At 38.8% G+C, this 22,520-nt stretch overlaps 1 protein-coding gene across 5 annotated transcripts in view; it reads right to left on the bottom strand.

Annotated features, from left to right (window-relative positions):
- LOC122568847 (UPF0489 protein C5orf22 homolog) overlaps positions 1-22,137 on the bottom strand; it is a 402,800-nt gene extending 380,663 nt beyond the window's left edge. The window contains exons 1-4 of one of the 5 annotated variants that reach the window (XM_043729057.1): positions 21,743-22,133; positions 21,375-21,520; positions 20,216-20,365; positions 16,395-16,488 (exon numbers count right to left, since the gene is read on the bottom strand). In XM_043729057.1, the coding sequence (XP_043584992.1) occupies positions 16,449-16,488; positions 20,216-20,365; positions 21,375-21,520; positions 21,743-21,805 (399 nt within the window). In that variant the 5' untranslated portion in view covers positions 21,806-22,133 and the 3' untranslated portion in view covers positions 16,395-16,448. Of the gene's footprint in view, positions 1-16,394; positions 16,489-20,215; positions 20,366-21,374; positions 21,521-21,742 lie in introns of those variants that run through there. The other 4 variants (XM_043729055.1, XM_043729058.1, XM_043729059.1 and 1 more) reach the window with 4 other exon arrangements.
- Positions 22,138-22,520: the final 383 nt, after the last annotated feature.

Raw genomic sequence — 22,520 nt, forward strand, 5'->3', positions numbered from 1 at the left:
AACTATAGTTTAAGCAAATATTGATTTAATTATACAAAGAAAAGCCAAATAAACGGCTATAACAAAGATTACATTTTTTTTTCACCTAATGAAAGTTTCCCTATCATGAACAGCTTCAGGTGGCAATGAACGTGTTAATTCTACCGTCTACCAATTTGATCGATAGATTTCCCTTTCACTGGTCGGACAATTATTTTAGTAGTTAAGCTGGCTGGATAATACTCAATTAATAAATTACAAACGAAGGACACGAAAAACTATTTCTTTCGTAAGATTCGAGCATAAAGTTTGTAGACGATCGTAAACTGTACGTGATGCAACCAAGACCAACCGAATGGAATAATAAAACAGTAAACTAACCATGACGCTAATTATCACGAACGCACCAAAACATCGACGTTAGAAAGCGAAATTCAAATAAGAAGAAGATATTCCACGTTTTTTCTGGGCGTTAGACAGAGTTCACGAGGTTAATCGAATACTCATGTCGCAGATAGTTTAGCACCCACTCGCTAACCATGCGGTCGTTTGCTTTCTCAAGTAACGTTCCTGTTTTTTCAAATAACCTGACTACCAGAGGCACAAGAAATGGCTGTTCGATGAACAACTCGTTCCCAGGGATCAAACGTTGATTCATGAGATAAGTTGAATTGTTTGCCTAGGCCCCGCCGATTCACTTCTTCAGCCCATCTTCGGTATACATTCGCCCACGTATTCGCCTGGCTAGGGCAGCTCTTCTAGATTTTCTTTCCAAACTGCATACAACCATGCGGCTCTTCGAAGAAGGAAGAATAATAAGCTGAACGTCTATGCAACCGGATATGTTCGAACTTTGCTAAAAGACAGTGCGTGGTTGGCTAACAGAAAAGACGAATGTCGTTCGGTAAAGTTTATGCAAGACGATAGATTAAATATTACTCGTTTTACAAGATGTTCTAGCTACGTATAACAGCTCCTTCGATCAATGTTATAAATGTTTATTTTACAGTGTGAAATCCATTCGAAGCTTTCGCGATGCTATTCGTGTACTTTATTCGAGAAAGTAAAAGTAAAACTTGTAAACTACGCTTAGTATTTATATTTCGAACATTATTTCTATCACCTATTCTTCGAAATATCTTTGCTTTCTTATAGCCAACGATCGGATCGATTTAAATGATACAATGGTAGAAACTTTGAAAAGGATCAAACGGGAAAACAGCTCGATCACCATCCAAGAAAGTCTTTCAAGAATACGTTCTTCTACTTCCTTCTTTCTAGGTTCAAATCTATTTTCTTCGCGAATATTCTTGATTCGTTCTGTTTCTAAGCTATCGCTCTATCTTTTGCATGATTTTACTTAAACATCTTTTTCCAATTAACGATCTATAGCAATATTGTTATATGATTGTTTCTTTTCTATTTGCTTAATATTCTATTCTTCTTTCATGTCATTAACCTTCTTCGTATTGCGTTTCCCTTCTTTCATTTCACACGTCTTTCGTTATTCCACAAAGTTTTTCCTAAGATATCCCTAAAATTTTTATTTCTGTAATTTCTAGAAACGTCTTGTTTCTGACACACCCATAGAACCATAGATATCGGATATTTGTCATAAATCATCTTTACACATTCTTATCTCTTGCCTCCTATTCCCACCTAATGCCTTACGTGCTTGCACTCCCAAGTATTAGCTAATAACAATGATACAATCTATAAATTTCTTTTAATCAAGAATTGTCAAAACCATCCTCGAACGTCAAGAAAAAGGCTACTTTTTGCCATAATTACTGCCTATTGCGCAAGTTCATCGCTACACACGGACGAGTGTGTAACGACAATAACGCTGTTCTCATCGACCGTCTCTCATGCATCGGCGAAATATCTTTGGAAGGGGAGAAACTCGTTACAGCTCGGTCTGATCGATTCTCGCATTCAACGGCAGGGGCGATACGTCAATGTTTAATTGCCAGCGCTGTCGATTAACGCCGGTGTTAAACTGGTGGCTGTGCCGCGAAAATAGAAACGGAGCAGCGTTACCGTGGGAGAAAAGAATTGAATCGGCACCGGCAGAAATAAATATGTCCCGGCGCACGTCCGCCACGATCTTGTCTTCTCTGGTTCTCTAGGATCCTTCCGAGAAGCAGGCAGGAAGGTTGAATAGATCCGGAAGATCGTTTGGACGATAATTAACAAGGTACACCGAAGGTCGAAACGAGCGCGACTAATTAACGCTAACCGGAGCGCTCGTGAAGTTGAACCAGTTGATCCAGCGCGAGGTGAATCCCGAGAAAAGGCTCCAACTCTATTAAATAACGAGTCGACGGTAATTAGTCGTTAATTACGATACGCTATCAGGGAAACACGAGGTTTACCGGTCGACGAAGACTGATCCGGCGAAACGAACAAAGCAGAGAAGAAGCGCAATTCTCCTGGTTTCTGTTCTTTCCCTTCCTGACAAGCACACGATTTCCACCAACCATCTCGAAGTCGCTTCAAAAGCGGAAGCCAATAGAAGGTCGCGGATCGTTCGATCGACAGATTCGATAATCGACGTTATTCCAATCGCGTCCGGTATTGGAAATTAAAATTTAATAGAATCACGCTGTGTCGATGCCAAAGGATCAGATAATCGTTGTTTCGTGATTTCCAGAGGTAATTGAATACACGCTGAACGTGTCGATCTAATCATCGAACATGACACTTGGTTGCAAATGACAAGCATCGAACAACCGATCTCCTGTTGATCAGAAATTAATAGGCAGGCTGACTGATAGCTTCTTCTTGACGGCGTTGCCTATTTGTCATTCATTTATCTGCTCTGTACATTGGACTGTACGTTGGCGTAAGTTCGATAGAAAGTGTTCCTTCTACGGTCAATGAAATAAAGAAAGAAAGAAATCATAATAAACTTAATCTAAACTTTCTACCGTATGACGAAAAATGCTAAAAAGAAATGCTTAAAGGACTCCGTTGAAAAAGAAAGCGAAGAGTCTATCGGAAACGTCAGTTCGTCCGCGAAGCGACTATACGTATTTGGCGTCGAAAGCAGCAGTCTGTTCAATGTAGCAAGAAAAGATCAAATCTGGAACAATGAGCAATTTTCTCTTCTTGCAACCTGCCTAGCGATTCCAAATACGTTCGTGGTCGAAGCTGGCGGGCTCGTCAGCATTTACGAGCGAGAGAGGTCCCGGGGTAGTTCACAGAAAACTTAGGTGTACCCGGGTAATAAATCGCGGTCGGTGCGTAAGTAAGACAAACGCATAATAAACAACCAGAACAGCGCTCGCGAGCAACGGAATGGCGAAGGTATCCGTCCCCGCTTAGCCGGTGAAGTTTCAAGTGAAAACTCGGATCGATGCGCCGGCAATAACTCAGAGAGCAACCTTTCGCTGCGAGAGCCAAGGAATGCCAACCAACGCTGCGCATCTCGTTTCTAGGAAACGATATATGAGCGTCGTGACATCTGGGAAATATTAGCATCCAAATTTGCGCGGTTGAAACGGGATCCAGATAATTTCGTTCGCGTTTGATGAAGAATTATTGTCCTTCGTTTGAAGTGTATATTTAACCAGGTATTAGCCGAAGAGAACCGTGCAACCAAGCAAACATATAAATTACCGATAAATCGATCATCGTAACAATATTTCCGTAGTCGGTTAGACGGATACTAATGTAATTTCAATACCGAGTACGACAGATCGATGTTTCGGGGAATAATTCAAAATTCATATTATAAATAAACAAGTAATAAATATAGGGGATGAAATATAGCCGTTGACAGGGGCTAATCTAAGTATATGAATGACACGCGACACCATAGATACATATATGCATATGTAAATGACCAGCATGAAGAGTTAAAGAGTGTCGTCATTAACCAGTAAACACGATGTCAGATGTTATTTCAGATGCTGAACAGAAAGTTCGATAAATATCTTATAAGAATGTTAAAAGAAGTGTATAAACGTTATGTCATAAAGTAATTATATATTCCGACATAGAGCTTTGCAATCTGACATTTTCCACATTTAAATATCTAATTTATTCTTAAGTAAACTAACTTTGGGGTTAATTTATGTAACGATCCTAACGCGTACTACAATGTATGAGAATGTGCATATATTACATCAAATGTTCCTTGCTTTCAGTATGAGCACAACGTAGAAACCGGTCTACTTAAAACAAGTAAAAGGTTTGCGATAGAATGCCGTACGACTGATTCCTGTATGTCGAGACTAGATTACAAAGGGTCAAATCAAAGTGTCGTGTGCAACGCATATGCGACAGTGTTGGCGATAGTTCTAATAATATCAATTGATGAATAGGATGTAAGTTTAGACTTTAAAGACTTGTCCCCTCTGAACGTACAATATACCTAAGTCTTGCGCAGAAACAAATATTGCACGCATCTTTCATAATTAATTACGAACTAAATAGGTAGCATATGCGCAGAAGACGCAAACTGGAATGAATCTTACGGTGAAAGATTAGAGAAAATACCTTGTGTCAACTTCGTCATTCTAAACGTAGCTCGAGTTACAGACATAAGGATGGGATTAGGTTCAACACGTATTCTAAAACCAAAATTAATTCCAAGACTCAAGTTTCTTCATATACAAAGTAATATAAGATTCGAACTTTATATAGTTCGAGTGCCAATTACAACAATCGTTACCCTGGTCGTTGCATTTATAAAATCTTTAATTGAAACGAGTTGATCTAATGGATCTTAGATCAAGTAGTACCTTAAATTATTATTGGATTATTACTGGAATCCTGAAAGTAATCTGTCTACCACTTAACAAATAGATAATTATTATACATATGGAAATGCAAAAATATATAAAACGTATAATAATATATAAGGGTATATAAAATATGCAAAATAGAACGCCCATTGTAATATCTATATTTTATATAGGAAGGGTGGAACGAATCTTCATTAGTTATTATTTATAAAAATGTGAGTGCTCGCAAATAGTTGCAATCTATGTGCGAAGGGATTTCGCACTTTTCGATAAATCAAACGATCATTTTGCCAGATAGAAACGTGAAAACCAAGCCGACCACAAAAATATAAATCTTCTCGTATCTCCTAATAGCGTTAACTCTCGGCACGTTTAATTTCGCGTGCTGTCGCCCGCTAATGGATTCACTCTAAACTTCTACAGAGATTTCATGGAATCTCACTAGAGAACATTACGAAGCTTGTCCATTGGTAAAAGGGAAAAACGGGAAGCCAGTTCATAGTGACAGCGTTATGAATCTCGTACTTTTGTGCACAGACTCGTTGCTTGTAAAATTACGCAGCCCCAAAATTACGAGATTGTTATAGAAAGTCACCGAATAAGCTACCAATCCATCATCCTTTGCTCGAAGAGCTTTGCGCTAAATGAATCTCTCTCTCTCTCTCCCTCTCCTTTACATTTTCTCTTTTCATCTCTGTTCCCCCTTTCGTTAACTCATTTTTGTTTTCTTGCGTGCGTCTCATACCCGACGCTGTTCCTTTTGCTAACACGTTGCAGTTTTCCCCTTATTTCACGTGCAACGCCAGAAAGAATTCGAGATTTACAACACGGCCTAATACACTCGCAACGAGAGGACGGCTATACGTCATCCAAAGCCAGCCGGAATTTATCGTATAGCCGAGTTAGTGCGCACCAAGTACCACCACCGTCGACTACATGCCTTACGCCAAATCTAAACACCCGGATATAGTCTGATGAATTATGACACCTTCGCTCTATCAACGATGTGCTCTTGCTTCTTGTACATCTTTGTAGCAAACATTAATGAATAAATCTTGCGAATGGCTGGCCTCTTAACAGCGTGTTCGAAAAGGAGGATCGTACATACAGAGAAATCACATATCAATTTCATTACTGGCACAGTGAGGTATTCTGAGAAGTATAATTTATTAATGGTATTGCCGAAGGAAAACTCGTGGGCTGATAAATTATTTCCCAATACTGATCAGAAGAGAAATCGTAGAAACGTAGTGGTAGTCACGTAGTAATAACGATCACATAAATTTCAGAATGACGATCAATGGCTACTGATTGACCGTACAATATACGCCATCCAAGGAATAATTGGAGTAGTATAAGGCAAAATTCCAACACTTGTAAAAATTGAAGACACAGAAATTAATAATAACCTCTGTTGAAAAGTACACAGTGCACAGTCACCCATTATCTAATAATGCTGCTTAATGTAGAATAGCTCTTGGTTACCGACGAGTGTTGTACGGTATTTTCAAGCCCAAGTCGATTATTCTTTAATAAGATAGAGCAATCCTTATTGAATGCAATCTTGTGCAATCTTTATTGAGTACGATGTGCGCCAATCATTGATGACAATACATCACTTGATCTCTCTTGTACTTAGCGGCAATCCTTAGTAAGTATAGTCAATAGAAGAATCATAAAATTATATCATTTAAGTTTTATGTATTGAAACATTTCTACGAACGAATTGATAAAACCTGAAAACGTAGCTAGGAGCTGCACGTAGCATACCTTGGTACGGACTTTATCGAATAAAGTAGAGGACTGCACGCAAACTCAGACGCGAGGATACCAATACCGAAACGCATTTTCTAACAGGACGCACATAGCGTGTCACGGTATTACAGATAAACATCGTAAGAAACGATATCATCGAAAACGATAAACCGATATCTACCAACGTACTTATCACGATGAATCTTATCTTCGCCCTTCGTAAGAAATTCATTTATATTCACAGAAGCCACCCCGACGCGAGGGAAAGAAAACGAAGAAACATCGAATACTATAACGCGACGCACGATGACACACGAGGCGGTTATAATTCGTGGCGACACGCTTACGAAATTCTCTTGAGTTTGGACTGATTACGGGAGGAGTTAAGAAGAAACGCGATACTCGAGGAAATTATGAATTTACAATTCGGCCGGTATCTTTCTTCCTGCGATCCGATCGGAGATCGAGAAAAGAAAGGAAAAGAGAAGAAGAGGAAAAGAAGAAAGAAAAAACGGTAGGATCACCGGGCCTCGGGGCCGATCTTATCCCCGGCGTCGTGGCATCGGCTGCCTACGCACGAACGTCCCCGGTGTCTTGACAGACGTCTGAATGTGCATGCGCGCAGCTGCATTTCACGCGAGACACCCACCGGCAATTATGCGCATGGTGAAACGCACGAGGGTGAAAAAGAAATCGCGAAAGCCCATGGCGGGAGCCAGGCTGCGTATAACCGCGCACCAGAAGGCTGCGCGTACACTCTATACGTGGAAAAGACCACGACGACTATTTGTCAACGGTTGAGAGACGGCAGCGGATCTTACCCACGGACTCCTCTTCTCTTCTCTTCTCTTCTCTTCCCTTCCCTCCGCTTCTCTTCTCTTCTTTTCTCTTCTCTTCTCGTGGAACGGAGAAAAAGCGGTGGAAAGAGAGATAGGAGGAGAGAGGACACTTCCCCTTCGCCAGGCCAAGAGAACGGGGCACGTTCTTCTTACGTGGATCGCGGGTACAAATCGTCGCGGTAAGATCAAAAACCAAGCGTACGTTCGCTTTCAGTGCCGTGCCGACAACGAGGCGACCAGATAATCCGTCGTATAATTTCGTCACCGAGGAACGTGGCTCGCTATAGCTGAAAACCCCTTTTAGATCCGGTGGAAACATCGATTCCTTGTGTAAATATAACGCCAGAGAAAAATATGAAGTGGTCGATTCGAACAAGATGCTTTTTCAGGAATGACGTTGGTCCGACACAGGTAATACGTATTGTACGATATAAGAAAGTCAAGACGTACGATTGTGTGCCTACTGACAGAGAATTTGATAGTAACGAACAGTTTTGTTCGGTATCGCGTGTAAAATCGAAACGATTACTTCTGATAGACTACGAACAGCTGGGCTTTCAGATTTATGATGTACCAAGAGGAACAACGAGATTGCACAACGGTGCATTTCAGTTCCAAGCTGTTACTACTCGACAGCCAGTTTTATTACGCATCTGGTTGATGAAATAATAGAGTCGAGGTCTAATACGGCCGTCTGGTATTTAAATATGGACCGATCGTGACTATTGGTAACCGCATGAGCGTGAACGAGAACCATCGATATACGTTGCTCCATACTACGCGAAGAAATATAAAAACGCAGGGTTGTCCGGCCTCCTTCGAACATTGTGCGTTCGCGAGCACAGCCGCAATTCGAATGCCATGCATTTTCTCTCTCTCCTGTTCGCGCTAGTCTCGCGTGCTGCTCTAGTGGGAAGCAATTTTTCTAGAAGCGGGCTAAAATAACCGTTCTCTCCGCGTAGGTACGAGGTTGACGCGGTATCAGCCTTGCAAGGCTGCTTCTGACAAGGCGACCTCGTTCGAAGTCAGATAGTAAACTCGTTGTAACGCGACATTCTCGAGCGTGCATTCAACGAATCGCCGGTGTCCAGACAGGCCACGTGAGATATTTTGCTCTTATTTTTTATCGGGTATCGAGTATGGAATCGGTCGGGCATTACCCGTAATCATTCAGAGGTCTGCGAAACACACAGCCGGTCGACCGATATACGTGAATACGGTTCTCTGTATGATTTTGATCTGCCATAATACTAGCGCGGCTCTATTGACGGTAAATGCAATACAGCTGTCTTCGTATTTCAATTGCGTATAGCTCGGCTTTGAATGCACCGGACTGATACGGATAATCGAGACTGCACGTATGCATCGATAAACGATGGAATTCCTTTCTTTTATTTCGCATTTTTCTCGCAAAAGAAATATTAAACAGGAAACAATAGCACGGTTTGATCGATGTCTTAAAATATTCGATCTTATTACATCAGGGACTAAGAAACTGGTACGGGCAAGACGAATGTTTGTTTCTCGGATTGTTCGCCAGGAGACATTCCCGTCTGCCGTTAACGTTTCAAACGAAAAATATAGAAATACGCAACGTAACGCGATACTTGAGCGTTTTTTACGATAAGTTTACGGGTTTCGTGTGTTACGAGCGAGTGAAACTGTAACGAAGTAACGAAATAACGAAATTTCTTCTCTAGGCATTACATCGGTTTTTAGCTTTGAAACTTTGAGTTGAGAAATTGAAGGAGAAACACGCATAAAGATGAAAAATTTCGCAAGCCGTATATATATCGCCTGTAACGTAACACGCTGTATGGTATTTCCCATCGCAATTATATCCTTTCCGTAACTGCAATTACACCAGCTGCTTATTTCGCGTAGCACTTTTTTCGGGTATATGCCAGTATCCTTTATAGTTGCTAAGGTATCATTCACACCGTAAACACAACTTAATTCTACACACTACACTTCGGGATTCAGGGACAGATGTACGTATTTACCGTCCGTCACGATCGCAATTTCCATCACCATCTCCATCATCATCATCTTCATCATCATCATCATAATCATCATCATCCAGATCGGACCTCCCGGCAATACACGTATCTCTGTTGAGGAATCTAAAAACGAGTCATGCGAACGTATGTAATACCAAGAATCGAATGTAATTGGGGGAGGAAACGCGAGGCCCCGGTCGCGCAATGCTCATGGCAACGAGACCTTATGCATTATTGTTCGCGTTAAACGTATCTGTAATTTCTTGGAATTACATTTACCAAAGTTACGTGTATCGTATACGGCACTCTACTTAACAAACATCTGCTCCGGACTCGAAGAAATCAGGCATCGGACTCCCCTTTCTCTCGTACGCACACATCCACCAACGTTGATTATGCATAATTATTTGTTGCATTTTGAAATCAATTTCTTGTTCGTTTCCGTACACGTATAATTCAATACGAAAGATTCTGACGTGTTCGCACGTTTCGTTTTTTCATGAAGACTGATAGAAAAACACATTTTATTTAATCCTAATCAAAATTCAAAACACGGAGATCAATTTGGATTTTCTACCCTTTTTATATTCAATCTCTTCTATCGTCTAAGCGCTACGTTGACACACTAAGAAAAATACAAAACGCATAAACCTGCGTTTACGATGTTTTAATTGTAGCAAAACACGGATGAATGGATAATCCAGATACGCGTCGGAAGGAAAGCCGATTGTTCGCCGTAACGAGCGAAAGTTGCATAACCCATCGAAACTATAGTCAACAGGCACTCCCCCATTATGAAATTCCAGCTTAATAGGCTTCCGGCTAAGCGTGCGTGCCTGATCGGACCAGGCGGCCTAAATTCCATCCGATCCTGCTCTAATTGTCATTCAAGTTACCGCGGCAAAGTTTTCTTTCCAGTCAAGTTTTTCAACCGTGATCTCGCAACGAGACAGACAGCCTAAGTACGGCCGCGTACCCGCTAAATTCCAACGAAACCGGACCATGAAATGCAACGAACAAACTCGACCTTTGTCACAACTTTGCCATTCTGAATGTCCAACGATGCGTAGACATTCTACGACGCGCGTGTAACGCTCTACCCATTCGTATGCCAATCGTAGAATCAATTAGAAGCAACGCTCGAACATCTCGCCTTCCTAACATCGTCGACGTTATTCAAGTCTAGCCGAGTGTTTAGACAAAAGGTTTATTCGTTCGCGCGCACACGCACGCGTGTCGCGATACAATCTATAGCGGCACATGAGTAGAGGACAATTCAAATCATGTTGTTGTTTTGCCTCGGAGTATCAAGATCGTTAGGATATACGTAATGTAATAATAAATAAACTCCGGGCAAAATAACGTCGCCGCTACGTGCAATCGTCGAACAAAGACGAATTTGAATTTTTTGGCTCTCCGCCGACTAATATAAATAAACGGACGCGATCGCGAGCAAATGAGTACATACCGAACATCTGCGAATTGTCGATCAATATGTACGAGTTATCAACGAGAAATTATACAATGTCTTGGCGAATAATTATTATATTCTAAATTATTATACAATGAATTATACAATGTCTTTGTGCAAGCGTCTCTCGACGATATTTATATTTATTAATTTATTTAATTCTTTTAAATATATTTGACGGGTTGCAACGGTAGCAAGTTATCGTTATTCTATATTACAGTCCTTTACAAGTGCTCTACATTGTGGACCGGAGTAATAGAAAACGTTTACAACTGTTCAGAAGCTATAAGATTATTACAAGGAACATTTTCGCCAAAAAAGCCAGCCTATCAAATATACGCCGAAGTATTCAGTGTCAAGCAGGATGCGTATATTTCAACTGATATATTTATTAGACAAAAAGAAGCACTTCTGACTGAACTTCCTTGACCTCAACCTGAGGACATGCAAGTTGATATGATTTACTCGTAATTGAAGTCACGGATGCAGAAGAAAGTTTTCAGAGATTCGACAACTTCCTTTAACCAGCTGATCGACGCAGCTCATCGCGTGGAACAAACAAAAAATGATAAGCGAGTGGGACGATTTGAGAATTACGACTTTAAAGCTATGAAGACCACAGCAAAGTAAAAAAAAAAATGTTCCCGCTGTAGAACCCGAAAATCTAAAAGAAGCGGAGGAATGGAAAATCGCCAGGTGCACTGTTAAAAGAGCAATTCGCAGCAACATAAGCGTAGCGAAGATCGAATGCTGACGACGAAAGCAGTGCAAATAACAATAACCGAACAACGGAAGAAAACACCAGGAATAGGTATTATATTATATTATATTATATTATAGGTATTATAGGTATTATCTTTGGGCAAAGACTCCGATTTCCCGATTGATTTCAGGCAAGTTTCGGTTAAGAGTCGTAAATTGTCGGACACGGGATGTATCGACAACTTTTAAAACAGCAACGACCAAGGAGAAAACAATTTACTACACATTAGTAGAGTACAATTCAAATCGTGTTGTGTTTTGCCTCGGAATATCAACATCGTTAGGATATACGTAATGTAATAATAAATAAACTTCGGGCAAAATAATGTCGCCGCTACGTGCAACCGTCGAACAAAGACAAATTTGAATTTTCCGGCTCTCCCCCGACCAGTATAAATAAACAGACGCGATCGCGAGCGAATCAGTATATACCGAGTATCTACGAATTATCGATCAATATCTACGAGTTATCAGCGAGCAATTATACAATGTCTTAGCGAATATGTTTGTACAAGCGTCTCTCGACAGTATTTATATTTATTAATGTATTTATTTATTAAGTTATTTATTCTTTTAAATATATATTTGGCGGGTTGCAACAACAAGTTCTCTTTATTCTATATTACAATCCTCTACAAATCCTCTACAGATCTCTCGCCTTCAATCATATCGTGCAATCGCAATTAACCGCGAGTTCGCACGTAACTACCACCGAGAAACGTTCCAAGATCCCACGTACGGATCGATCCCTGTGTGCGAGCTCTCGTTCGAGAACCGATCGGGAACATTTCCAGGCAACCACGTAGTCGCCTTGGTGTTACGCGGCTAACGATCAATTAGGAGGCAACCGCGACGAATCAATCGAAGGGGAAGAAGCAACGAGCGACCACGACAGAGAAGGGAGGAGTAGGAGGATCGAGATCCCTAGGAACCGATCCCCTTGCGAGGTCGATGCTACTAATTCCTCGGGGTCGAGTCGTGCCGCGACCATGCTCGCGATTGGTCCACGTCGGTGGCGGCCCCTTTTGTTCTTTTCACCAAGAACCGGCGATATGTGTAGAGCAACCTGACGACGATCGTGATATGCCAACTGGCGCCCACGCTCCTGCGACTTGAGACACGTTCCTGTGCTACCTTCTCGGCCCTGACCTGCCATCACCTCGTGCACCACTCTTTAAACCAACACCCTTTTATTTCTTCGCGCTGATTACACCGGACCTGCTGCACCTGGGGTATAGGTGTTTCTATTGCCCCGACCTATTGCCCTTCCATTCCTCAAAATATACTTGTACGCTTTCATTCACCGGCATTAATGATGATGGATCGACCGCACCATGGAATCAGATAGTAACCGTTACGGGAAATAATTGGATCGCGATAAGCCATCAGATAGGGATACCACGATCGTATGCTGATCGAATCCACGGTGAATTCATTTCTATTCGTAAATGAGCGATAACTTTCTCGAAACTCGACAACACGTACTGCGTTATATCGTGGAAGACGACTGGATAAAAGGAATCTCTAGTGGTCGTGAAATTAGTAGCTCGGCATGATAGAAAGAAATTGAAATAGAATCTGTAGCTAATAGAAGCCAACTTTGAAAATTGAGATACCAAGAGAAGATATTAAGATAACGGAGTACTGAAATAATACCTCTCGTAAATCTACGACGAGAATTATTCAATAACACACGCTGATAACTACCCGTAGAATTATCCTTTACCCTGTTATTTTTTTTTCTTTTTGTACATTTTTAACGTACAATTCTAACATGCAAACCTATATTGAGACGTCGTAGAAAACAATGAAAAGACGAAAAATTATACCTAATACCTATTCTACTTTGGCAGTGGTCAATGACGATATACAATGCGCGTAATGGCAATAGGAAAAAAAGTCTCGATGGCTGACAATTGCGTTCACCATCCACTAGAATTTCTCCCACCTCGAGCAACCTCTGTGCTCCTACTCCGGCGGCGCGGCGATAGTTGGGCCACCTCTTCCTGGAAAGTGTACCATCGTCGACCATTGGATACCATAGAAATCAAGGCTACCAATTGGACGACACCAGTCTCTCTAGCGTTCACCTAGGAATCCGGCGACCTCACGGAACAAATTCACCGTGCGGTACACGCGATGCACGTGCAGATGTAGCCTGATGCAGTCACGATGCGTTATCGACTCGGATCTGCGACGTCACGCCTTCAGGTTGCACGAAGCGTTTATGTTAATTGCACGCGACCTTCGCTGAAACCGATAGCTTTTCGCGTCAGCTGTAAAAATGTTCGACGTTCGCTTTCGCAACAACCACGGACGTAAAAATTGGATAAGATCGACGAGCAAAGCGTGCAAAAGAGAATCGACGAAAGGGATTTCAATTAGCAGCTGCGTTTATTGTTATTCGAAAAGCGCGATATAATGAAATTTAATTCGCCGGGTTTACGTACGGGGGTACGTAAGAACGACGGATGGCAGACACGATGGAATTAATTCGATTTTTTCAATGTGTAAGCTTTGTTATTTAAAATATTTCAATATACATGAAAATATCTACCATTTTTAATCGAAGACAATGAATTTTTTTAAAGCATCGTATTTTTTCGATTTCTGTATAGTGGAGTTTGAACAAGACGATCACTGTGAAATTTTTCAATAATTTAGGTAATAACGATGATACACGAATCGTTAAAAATGATAAAAAGTAATCTACGTGTTGGCTTACGGTCAAATGAAAATTAACCGATTATATAAAAACTTTTATCGCGAGATTCACAACTTCGTGATTTAATTACATACCTAGGTACGTAATCCTTCTGCGATATAATTACAGGTACATTCACAGAAATTACGTAAAATGTAGCGATGAATATTTTGTTTAAAGTAATCGAAATGTATCGAATAGAAATTAGAGATGCTTTTATTGTGAAAAAAAGATAGAAATTTTGAAAGATCGTTTTTTGTACGAAATCCTCGATCGAGTTACCATAGTTCGACACATTAGAGATTTATACGGAAATGAAGTTATAGAATTTTACTAACTTAATAAAGAAGAGATCGAACTCTCTTTCTTCGAACATACATTTACGAATCTTTATGGAAAAAGTTTATAAACACGCTACAGTTTAGAAAGCACTATGAAAAACACTAGAAAACGAAAGTTCTTAACTTCGACTTATCGTAATATCATGTAAAAATGACTGAAAAGTTTACATTAATGGATAGGAAGCACGTTACGACCGATTTTCACATTCTTCGAGGGAAGAAAAATTGAAATTCCACGCGAGTATTCTTAAACGCATATTGTAAAAACACTCGCGCGATAAATATTCGAGCAACAAACGGAAGAAAAGGGTGGAAAATTTAATTAGAACCAATTTCACGCGTGAATTTGAACGCTTCCGTAAAGAATTATTCGCATAACAGACGCAATTTGTAAATAATGCGGCGGTCAACGTTTCGTTGAGGAGTTCGACGAAGACAGTCGTTCAAACTTCGAAGCGTAGAGCAATTTGTGCTCTACAACCCGTGAACTTTCCTCCAGCTCGCGTTTCTAATGTGTTGATAAACGTTCTCGGTGAAAAAAGGCAGGAAATATAAGCCTCGCTTGCATTACCGAGAACAAGTTATGCGATTAAGACACCGAGTGAAAATCTCGACGTGCTTCTACCATACCGGTATTCAAAGAACCGAGACGCGGGGTCTCTCAGTCACGGCAGGTATTTACTTCTATGTACTAGGTATGGAGACACATTAGGCCGATCGCGTATTCCGTGACATCGGTGCTGTTTTTCCAGAAATTCGAGGAATGCTTGAGATCTCTGTGGTCGTGGTACCGGACGTAAAAGAACAGAAAGGTCCCAATTACGTAAGCGTTTTCGTGCGAATCACATTCCGCGAATTCCGAAGGAGTATCGTTATCTGAAGATAGCCTGGAATCCCTCTAAGAGAGGTTTGATAGCGTTTGTTCAGAGAAAATCTTGTGTGTTGTAACGCGTGCAATCGAAGAAAACGATTACGCGTAATTGCCCAAACAAGTTAAATTAAACTTTCTCCGGTAGAACGAAAAACGCTCGGTGTTCTGTAAATTAGCGTAATTTGTTAGCTAGATGCTACGCGTGCTTTTCATTATCGGCATCGAACAACGAAAGCAACCGGCTGGGTGATCGAACTACGGTAAACAGACGCGAAGTAGCGTAGGTCACGTTGCCGGCGATGGAACACAGGGAGGGAACTTCCTTAGTTAGAACAACTTCGCATAAGTAGGTGATTCTTGCGTCCGTAGAACTACAAAACGTGAAATATGGAACGAAAGAACACACGCCGCGGAACGATAGGGGAGGGGCGTGCAAAGAAACCGAGTTTACGAGATGATTGTCCTAGGGACCCTATTCATTCGACACGGAATCTCCAAGCGGATCTCTATTGTAGATTATTGCGCCATTGTCCATTGTCGCGATCCCCCCACAACCAAGCTTCTTGAGCCTTTCCTTGACGACAACGAAAAAGAGAGTCACCGGCGAATCAAGGCGAATGGAAAACGGAAACACGTGGAGGTTGAGAAAAATTTCTTTCTATCATCGAAGATGTGTGATACGATATACAATTTAAATTCCACGCTTTAATCCGAATAATTAAAATTGCGTTTGATCGAAAAATAATTTAAATAATACTTTGGTGCTACAAAGTCGAGATAGAAATAGATATGCAAATAGATGTGCAGCCAAATTCATCGAGTGTGCGGCGAGCTAGCGATTCCAGTAATTAGCCTGACGCAAAAACCACGTAATTCCAAATCCGAGCACGAGCGTTCTCGTCGGAATCCACGCGTCGACAAATGCCAGTCCCCCAATGCGTTATTTCCATTAAAAAATGTTCATCCCAATTTATCTTAATAATGGTATCGTTCTTGATCGTGTTGTGATAATCGCCTATCAAAGGAAAATCAGTTGTTACGCGTATCCAGTAATGTATGTCATTGAAAAAAAAAGAAAACACATTCAGAGCATCGAAAAAAGTTAGAAAATCGTGCATCCTGTGGATCGTCAATGCAAATCGATCCGCTTTCGATCGACACCTGCGCGTGGGTACGCGCGATTACATATGTATAACTTCGACGAAAAGCGGTCGATGCCGTCGTATTTTAGATTTTATCAAGAAGATATTCTACCCACGGTATCCTGATCATACGAGAAAGCAATTATTAGTAACTGGCAAATTATTGTATCCGTCGTAATTCACTTTAATGGTTACACGTACAGTTAATGATCCAAGACGCTACTACACGTTTTACGCGTTTAAAGTCTAATCAAGAGTGAACTTTTCTTGTTTCGTATAAAACTATCAGATATAAACTTTTCCTCTCCGCTAGCTTGTGCTCGATAGTTCTCCTCGCCAACTCGATCGAATGTATAAAATAAATACAAATTGTCCCACAGAAGTATATATATGTATATATACGTATGTATGTTCGAATATAAAAATTAAGAAGATTACCATTTCCACGTGGCAAGTCTAAAGTATATATATACGTTAAAATATGAAAATATTTCATTTTGTTTATACACCGGATTATAAATCGAGAATAGCTACGAACAAGATACTCATCGTTCGGAGATAACCAGAATGAGAAGAAGAGAAATAATTCTGCGGTCGGTTTAATTGTATGTACCCGATTCCTCGAATCGTTAAGCGTCTGACAAGTATTTAAAACGTTAAAATTGCGAACGTCTCTTCCAATCTAGGTGGATAGCTAGCTAGAATTCCAGATAGTCGTAGGGGGCAATGGAATCGACGTAATCAAAATATTCATCGGATAAGGAATGAATGGAAGCACACAGAGAGCACGGAGAAGTCTTGACAACGGCATAATTCGCGTGCTTCACTCACGGTACACGGACATATATCCACGGTAATTCGAGAAACATAACTCAAGTCCCAGCGGAGCGCTACATCACGGCCACCAGTTTCTTGGCAGATATCGCCACGGCGTACCGTGTCGGCTTCCCTTTGCTACTTTACCTGCCTTTTTCCTTTTACCACTCCTCGGTCAGCCCCTCGCTCACCCTCGTGTCTTGTCAACCAAGTTTTACCCCTTCCATCGTGGATTAACCGACTGTGACGACTTTTCATCGCGACGCGTGTCTACCACCTTCCGCGAACCATGTAAACCGATATTCAAGACTTTCGCGGTGTTCACCAGAATTGATTCAAGTCGATACTTATTTTCACGACGAGATCATAGGCGTACGGATAAAGAATCGATATATCAGATTTTGCGGGATCATTGGTTGAAAATTTAATTACATCAGGATATCGAGTGCAGTATATATAAAACACAGCCTTTTATAACATTTATAACAAGCTCAATGTATTTAGGAAGCGGATGGAAATATATTTTTGTTTATGTGAATCTGTGAAAGTAATATTTCGATTTCTCTTCCGGAAAAACGTATCGATCAATGTAAGTAATACGACAAAATTATATTCGGCCATTTACATAAAATGAAACTAAAATTAAAAAAAAAAATGGACAGAAATTAAAAAGGAAAAATTAAAAAAGATGGCATTGAAAATACCGACTAATTTACCAAATATATGTCAAATATTTCGAAATTTATTGCATGCTTATCGAAGTTGATGAGTAATATTATGTACAATACACTTTTGAGCGTCATATTCGTAAAAGGTCAGTGATCAGGATTTAAATCAAGATATATCACGTAGGAGCTGACAAGCCCGTTACCATTGATTTAGATGGTCGTGTTAGTCGTAGTAATTTAAAACGAAATTACCCAGCTAATTGAACGTATCGCGTTATGGCCAGAATATAATTACACCGTGATCAAGTTATAAAATACGATGTTACGTCTTTATAGATGTAACATACGAGTTTAAATATCTGCATTAGACCTCATGTTCATAACAGAGAAGCAATCATTCATATCGTTGAATAACGCGCGCACAAAGAACCACGACAGAACAATAAAACCACTATACACATACTTCATGAATCATTCTCAAACCTTATAGTATTTTATATGCATTACCGTCCTGTTATGTCTTTCGTCGCTGCGTCACACCCTTGTTTCATTGAACATGTTTCAGCTAATAATTATGTAACTTCTGTCATAAAAGCAATCAAATCTAATACTTGCCCGATATTGCAACAATATTGCCGTAATGAATATCTACGATAATTAATCGAGCATGAAAAATGTTAAAACAACTTTCTCTAAAACGACAATATATATAATTTAAATTTAATACGAAAACGTTTAATATACATCTTAAATTTTATCCTTCTCATTCACAGCATTTTAACACTAACTACTGGCTATTACTAACTTAACCTGGCTTTGTATAGAAACAGTTTCAGTATTTTAAAGAAATTTTAAAGAAATTAGTTCCTTGAAAACTCAACCAAAGAATGCTAATATACAACACTAGCATGATTCGTTCAATAGGTACGATATCTCAGTCAAAATGAAATTTTTGACATTCATTGTTTTCTATCACCGGTAACAGATTCATTTTACATACTTGTACAGTGTTGATCATAATGTTTTAATTAATTATACCGTTTTACTATTCGACAACAAGTTATCACGTAAACTGAGATCACGCAACGGCGATAATAAGATGCAACGTTCGGTAACAAAACTGGTACCACCTGTCGACAATTTTCTGATGCTTGTCTCGGTACGAGAGGACACATGTAATATTATGCTACAGCTATCCTAAATGTATACGAAGTGGCATGTTCATATATGTTAATCGGCACAGGAGCAGGCACTTAACCCTCGCCCGCTTTTACGAAGTGAAAAATAATTCTCGGTCCAAACGATGAGCGCATCGTGAATGTCTGTTTTATCTGGAACTTAATCTCTACGCAATGTACGAATGGCTTCGCATGTTATCCTAAACGCATCAGACGACACGTGCACAATGTAATTAAAAAATCAAACTGGAATGCCTTCAGAAAATATAATTTACGATTCGTCATGGGTCTATAGTTATTCTTATTTTACACGTTGTAAAATAAAAATATCATGTTAAATTATCGAAACGTCCCACTTTCTCCTTTTCAGTTCCATTTTTCTTTATTAACCGTCCATAGGCAAACTAGGTAATTTATATTATTATCTAAGCCTACTTTTTTTCATTATTCTAAGTTTTCGAAAAACCTGAAAAGATTCTGGAACAATTATCAATATCTTCGCTATCAAATGTTAAAAAGATATTTGCAAATAAGAAAAGAGTTTTTATAAAGAATAGAAATCCAAGGATGAAATTCTGCCTAGCTCGTCAACAATGCAATTTTCCTATGGAGGGTTGATAATTTTATTAGAAGTTTTCATATCTTTATCGTTTATAATTATAAATATCATTATTTTTAAAGACTATCCACAAGTTACATACTTCAATATCCGAAAATGCTTATTTTCTACTAGCATGTGATGTAATGTACAGATATCGATAAAAATATGCATTAAATGATCATTGCACATATATTGCTTGCACTCATCTGTTTGCACAATGTAGAAATGCAACGTAATGATTGACATCCATTATAGCGTCGAAGTTTTTCATGGTGCATTTACAACCACGGTTTAGTTTGACATGCAATAAAAATAAAATAATGCGATGAGAACTTACCTTATTGATTCGTTGTCCTTATGCTTGCCGATGAAGAAGGTTGTCACGCCATCGACCATTTGATTCGCCCACGGTGGTTTGACCCAGATCAGGTGCTTAAAGTGACCGGCATATGCAGCAGGCAATATCCAATTTTCGATGCTAACTTCACTATTGGTGAAGATATGTAATTTAATATCTCACAAATGATTAAAATTTAGAAATAAAAAGATAATTTTTTAAATGTAAAAATTAATTTCAAGAATGATTTTACGAACCCATTTTTTCAAAAATTATTGAAATTGAAAATGTCCTCGTCCCTCCTACGTACAGATTTTTTAAATATAACCCCCTACTTAATCTTCTTTTTATGTTTAAACTATTTAACGCGATACGTCTTCGAAAATATTTTTGGATGTATTTGTTTGTATTTGTTTATGGTAAATATTTATAAAAAAGACCTATCCCTAATTTCGATAATCTTTTAATATATATGTTGTCATCATCCTGAGTAGTGTTGTGAAGGTTTTAATTGGGGTCGCTTTATGAAAGAGTTATTATCAAAAAAGAATTTACTCAAAAGTATATAATTTTCCACACATTATTTGTATTTAATATAATGTAGTTAACCAGATTCCTTAATTGTTTACCTTTCTTACTGTGATCGAAAAAAAAACTCGAGAAAAAATGACTCACAATTAGTATAGAACATATCGTTGTATCCAAATATTTGACATTAATTTCGATTACTGATAACTACAAACGACAACAAAATACAACAAAATTAACAACAAAACCTAATTTAGCCCACATCTAATTTTAATTTAATCAGAAATGAATTTGAGTTAGACTAAATTTTTTTCAGAATGAGGTTATTTCCACACATTCGATTTACCATTATGATTAAAATCTTCAGGTTGGTGACCTTAAGAACACATTAAAAAATTATCGAAATGAGGGTAGCTCCGCTTTTATGCATATTTACTTTATTTATATATTAAAATATAATACGTTAAATGAGAAAAATATGCAAATATTAATAATAAAAAGAATAAAAAATTGGTTCGTTATAATGAATATATAAGAGAGTATATTTAACAAGTAATTAAATTTTCTTAACAGCTTTTATTCAATAATAAAATAAAGCTTATTATCAATAACAATAAAATATCTAAAATACCTAAACAATTCTTCTTTATTCCATACAGTGTTCGCCGACATCATTTTCGGTATAAGCATGTCAGGATGCGAATCTAAATGCACGAGCGTGTTTCCTTCGAACGGAAGGTGTTTCGATCCCAAACACCGATAAATGAATGGTAGCACCTAATAAAACAATGCAAAATTTCACAAAAAAATTCGAATTTTGTATCATTGTTTAAATTTAACATCGCACGATTTTAATTTCCAACGCCTTTGATCACGTGACCAATTCGTCATTGGTAGTTGAAACGCTTGTAGCGCCTCTGGTGTGCTAACAAGGAAATTTGGATAGAATAAGTTGCGATGTAAACAAACTAGGAAGACGTTGATCATTCGTAAACTCACCTCATCGTGGCTCTCTACCACATAAATCGGGATCCGTTTGAAGTATTTCCTAGAGAATGACATATTTCTTTCCAAGCACTAAACGTATCCGAACGAACGCACGTAATCTACAAAAAAAGATAATTACGAAATATTTAATAATTAACACCATACGACATTCACGAACACGATTAAGAGACTCCTTCACGCGAAAGCACGTGGTAACCGACTGAAGTATATACTAGGCGGGCTGCTCAAACGATTATTTTGCGAATAAAGGACGGACACAACAAGCGCGTACCCCAAATTCTCACGAGACGAGTTTCGTAAGGTGGCTTTTTTCTTCTCGTTCCCCTTGAAGAAACGCCTTAGAAACCTGATCCCTCTAACTCACAATCACTATATGACATTCGAATAAATAAAATTATGTAATATTTTTTATACTGTGAACATTACATATTATTAATATTCTTTTGTATAATTTAAGATCAGTAATAATAAATTTCAAGTTTGCAAAAGAAATAATTTTTTTGAATTACACAAATGTTATTTAAATTAATTTACCGCGAAGAATGATGAATTGTTTTTTATGTAAAGATTATAAATTTTAAAAACATTAATTTATATTAAATGAAAAAAACGCACACGAATACTTTTATGTACAACATATCAAACAGTTAATTCAGTATGTATTTCAAATATTTATTGTAAAACAATATAATTATATACAAGCTATAAAACATTTTTCGAAAGTAATAATTATAAATATATTATTTTCATAATCAACAAGTTTTACATT

Source organism: Bombus pyrosoma, linkage group LG7 (genome assembly GCF_014825855.1).
Source record: "Bombus pyrosoma isolate SC7728 linkage group LG7, ASM1482585v1, whole genome shotgun sequence".
In the NCBI taxonomy this organism is placed as follows: domain Eukaryota; kingdom Metazoa; phylum Arthropoda; class Insecta; order Hymenoptera; family Apidae; genus Bombus; species Bombus pyrosoma.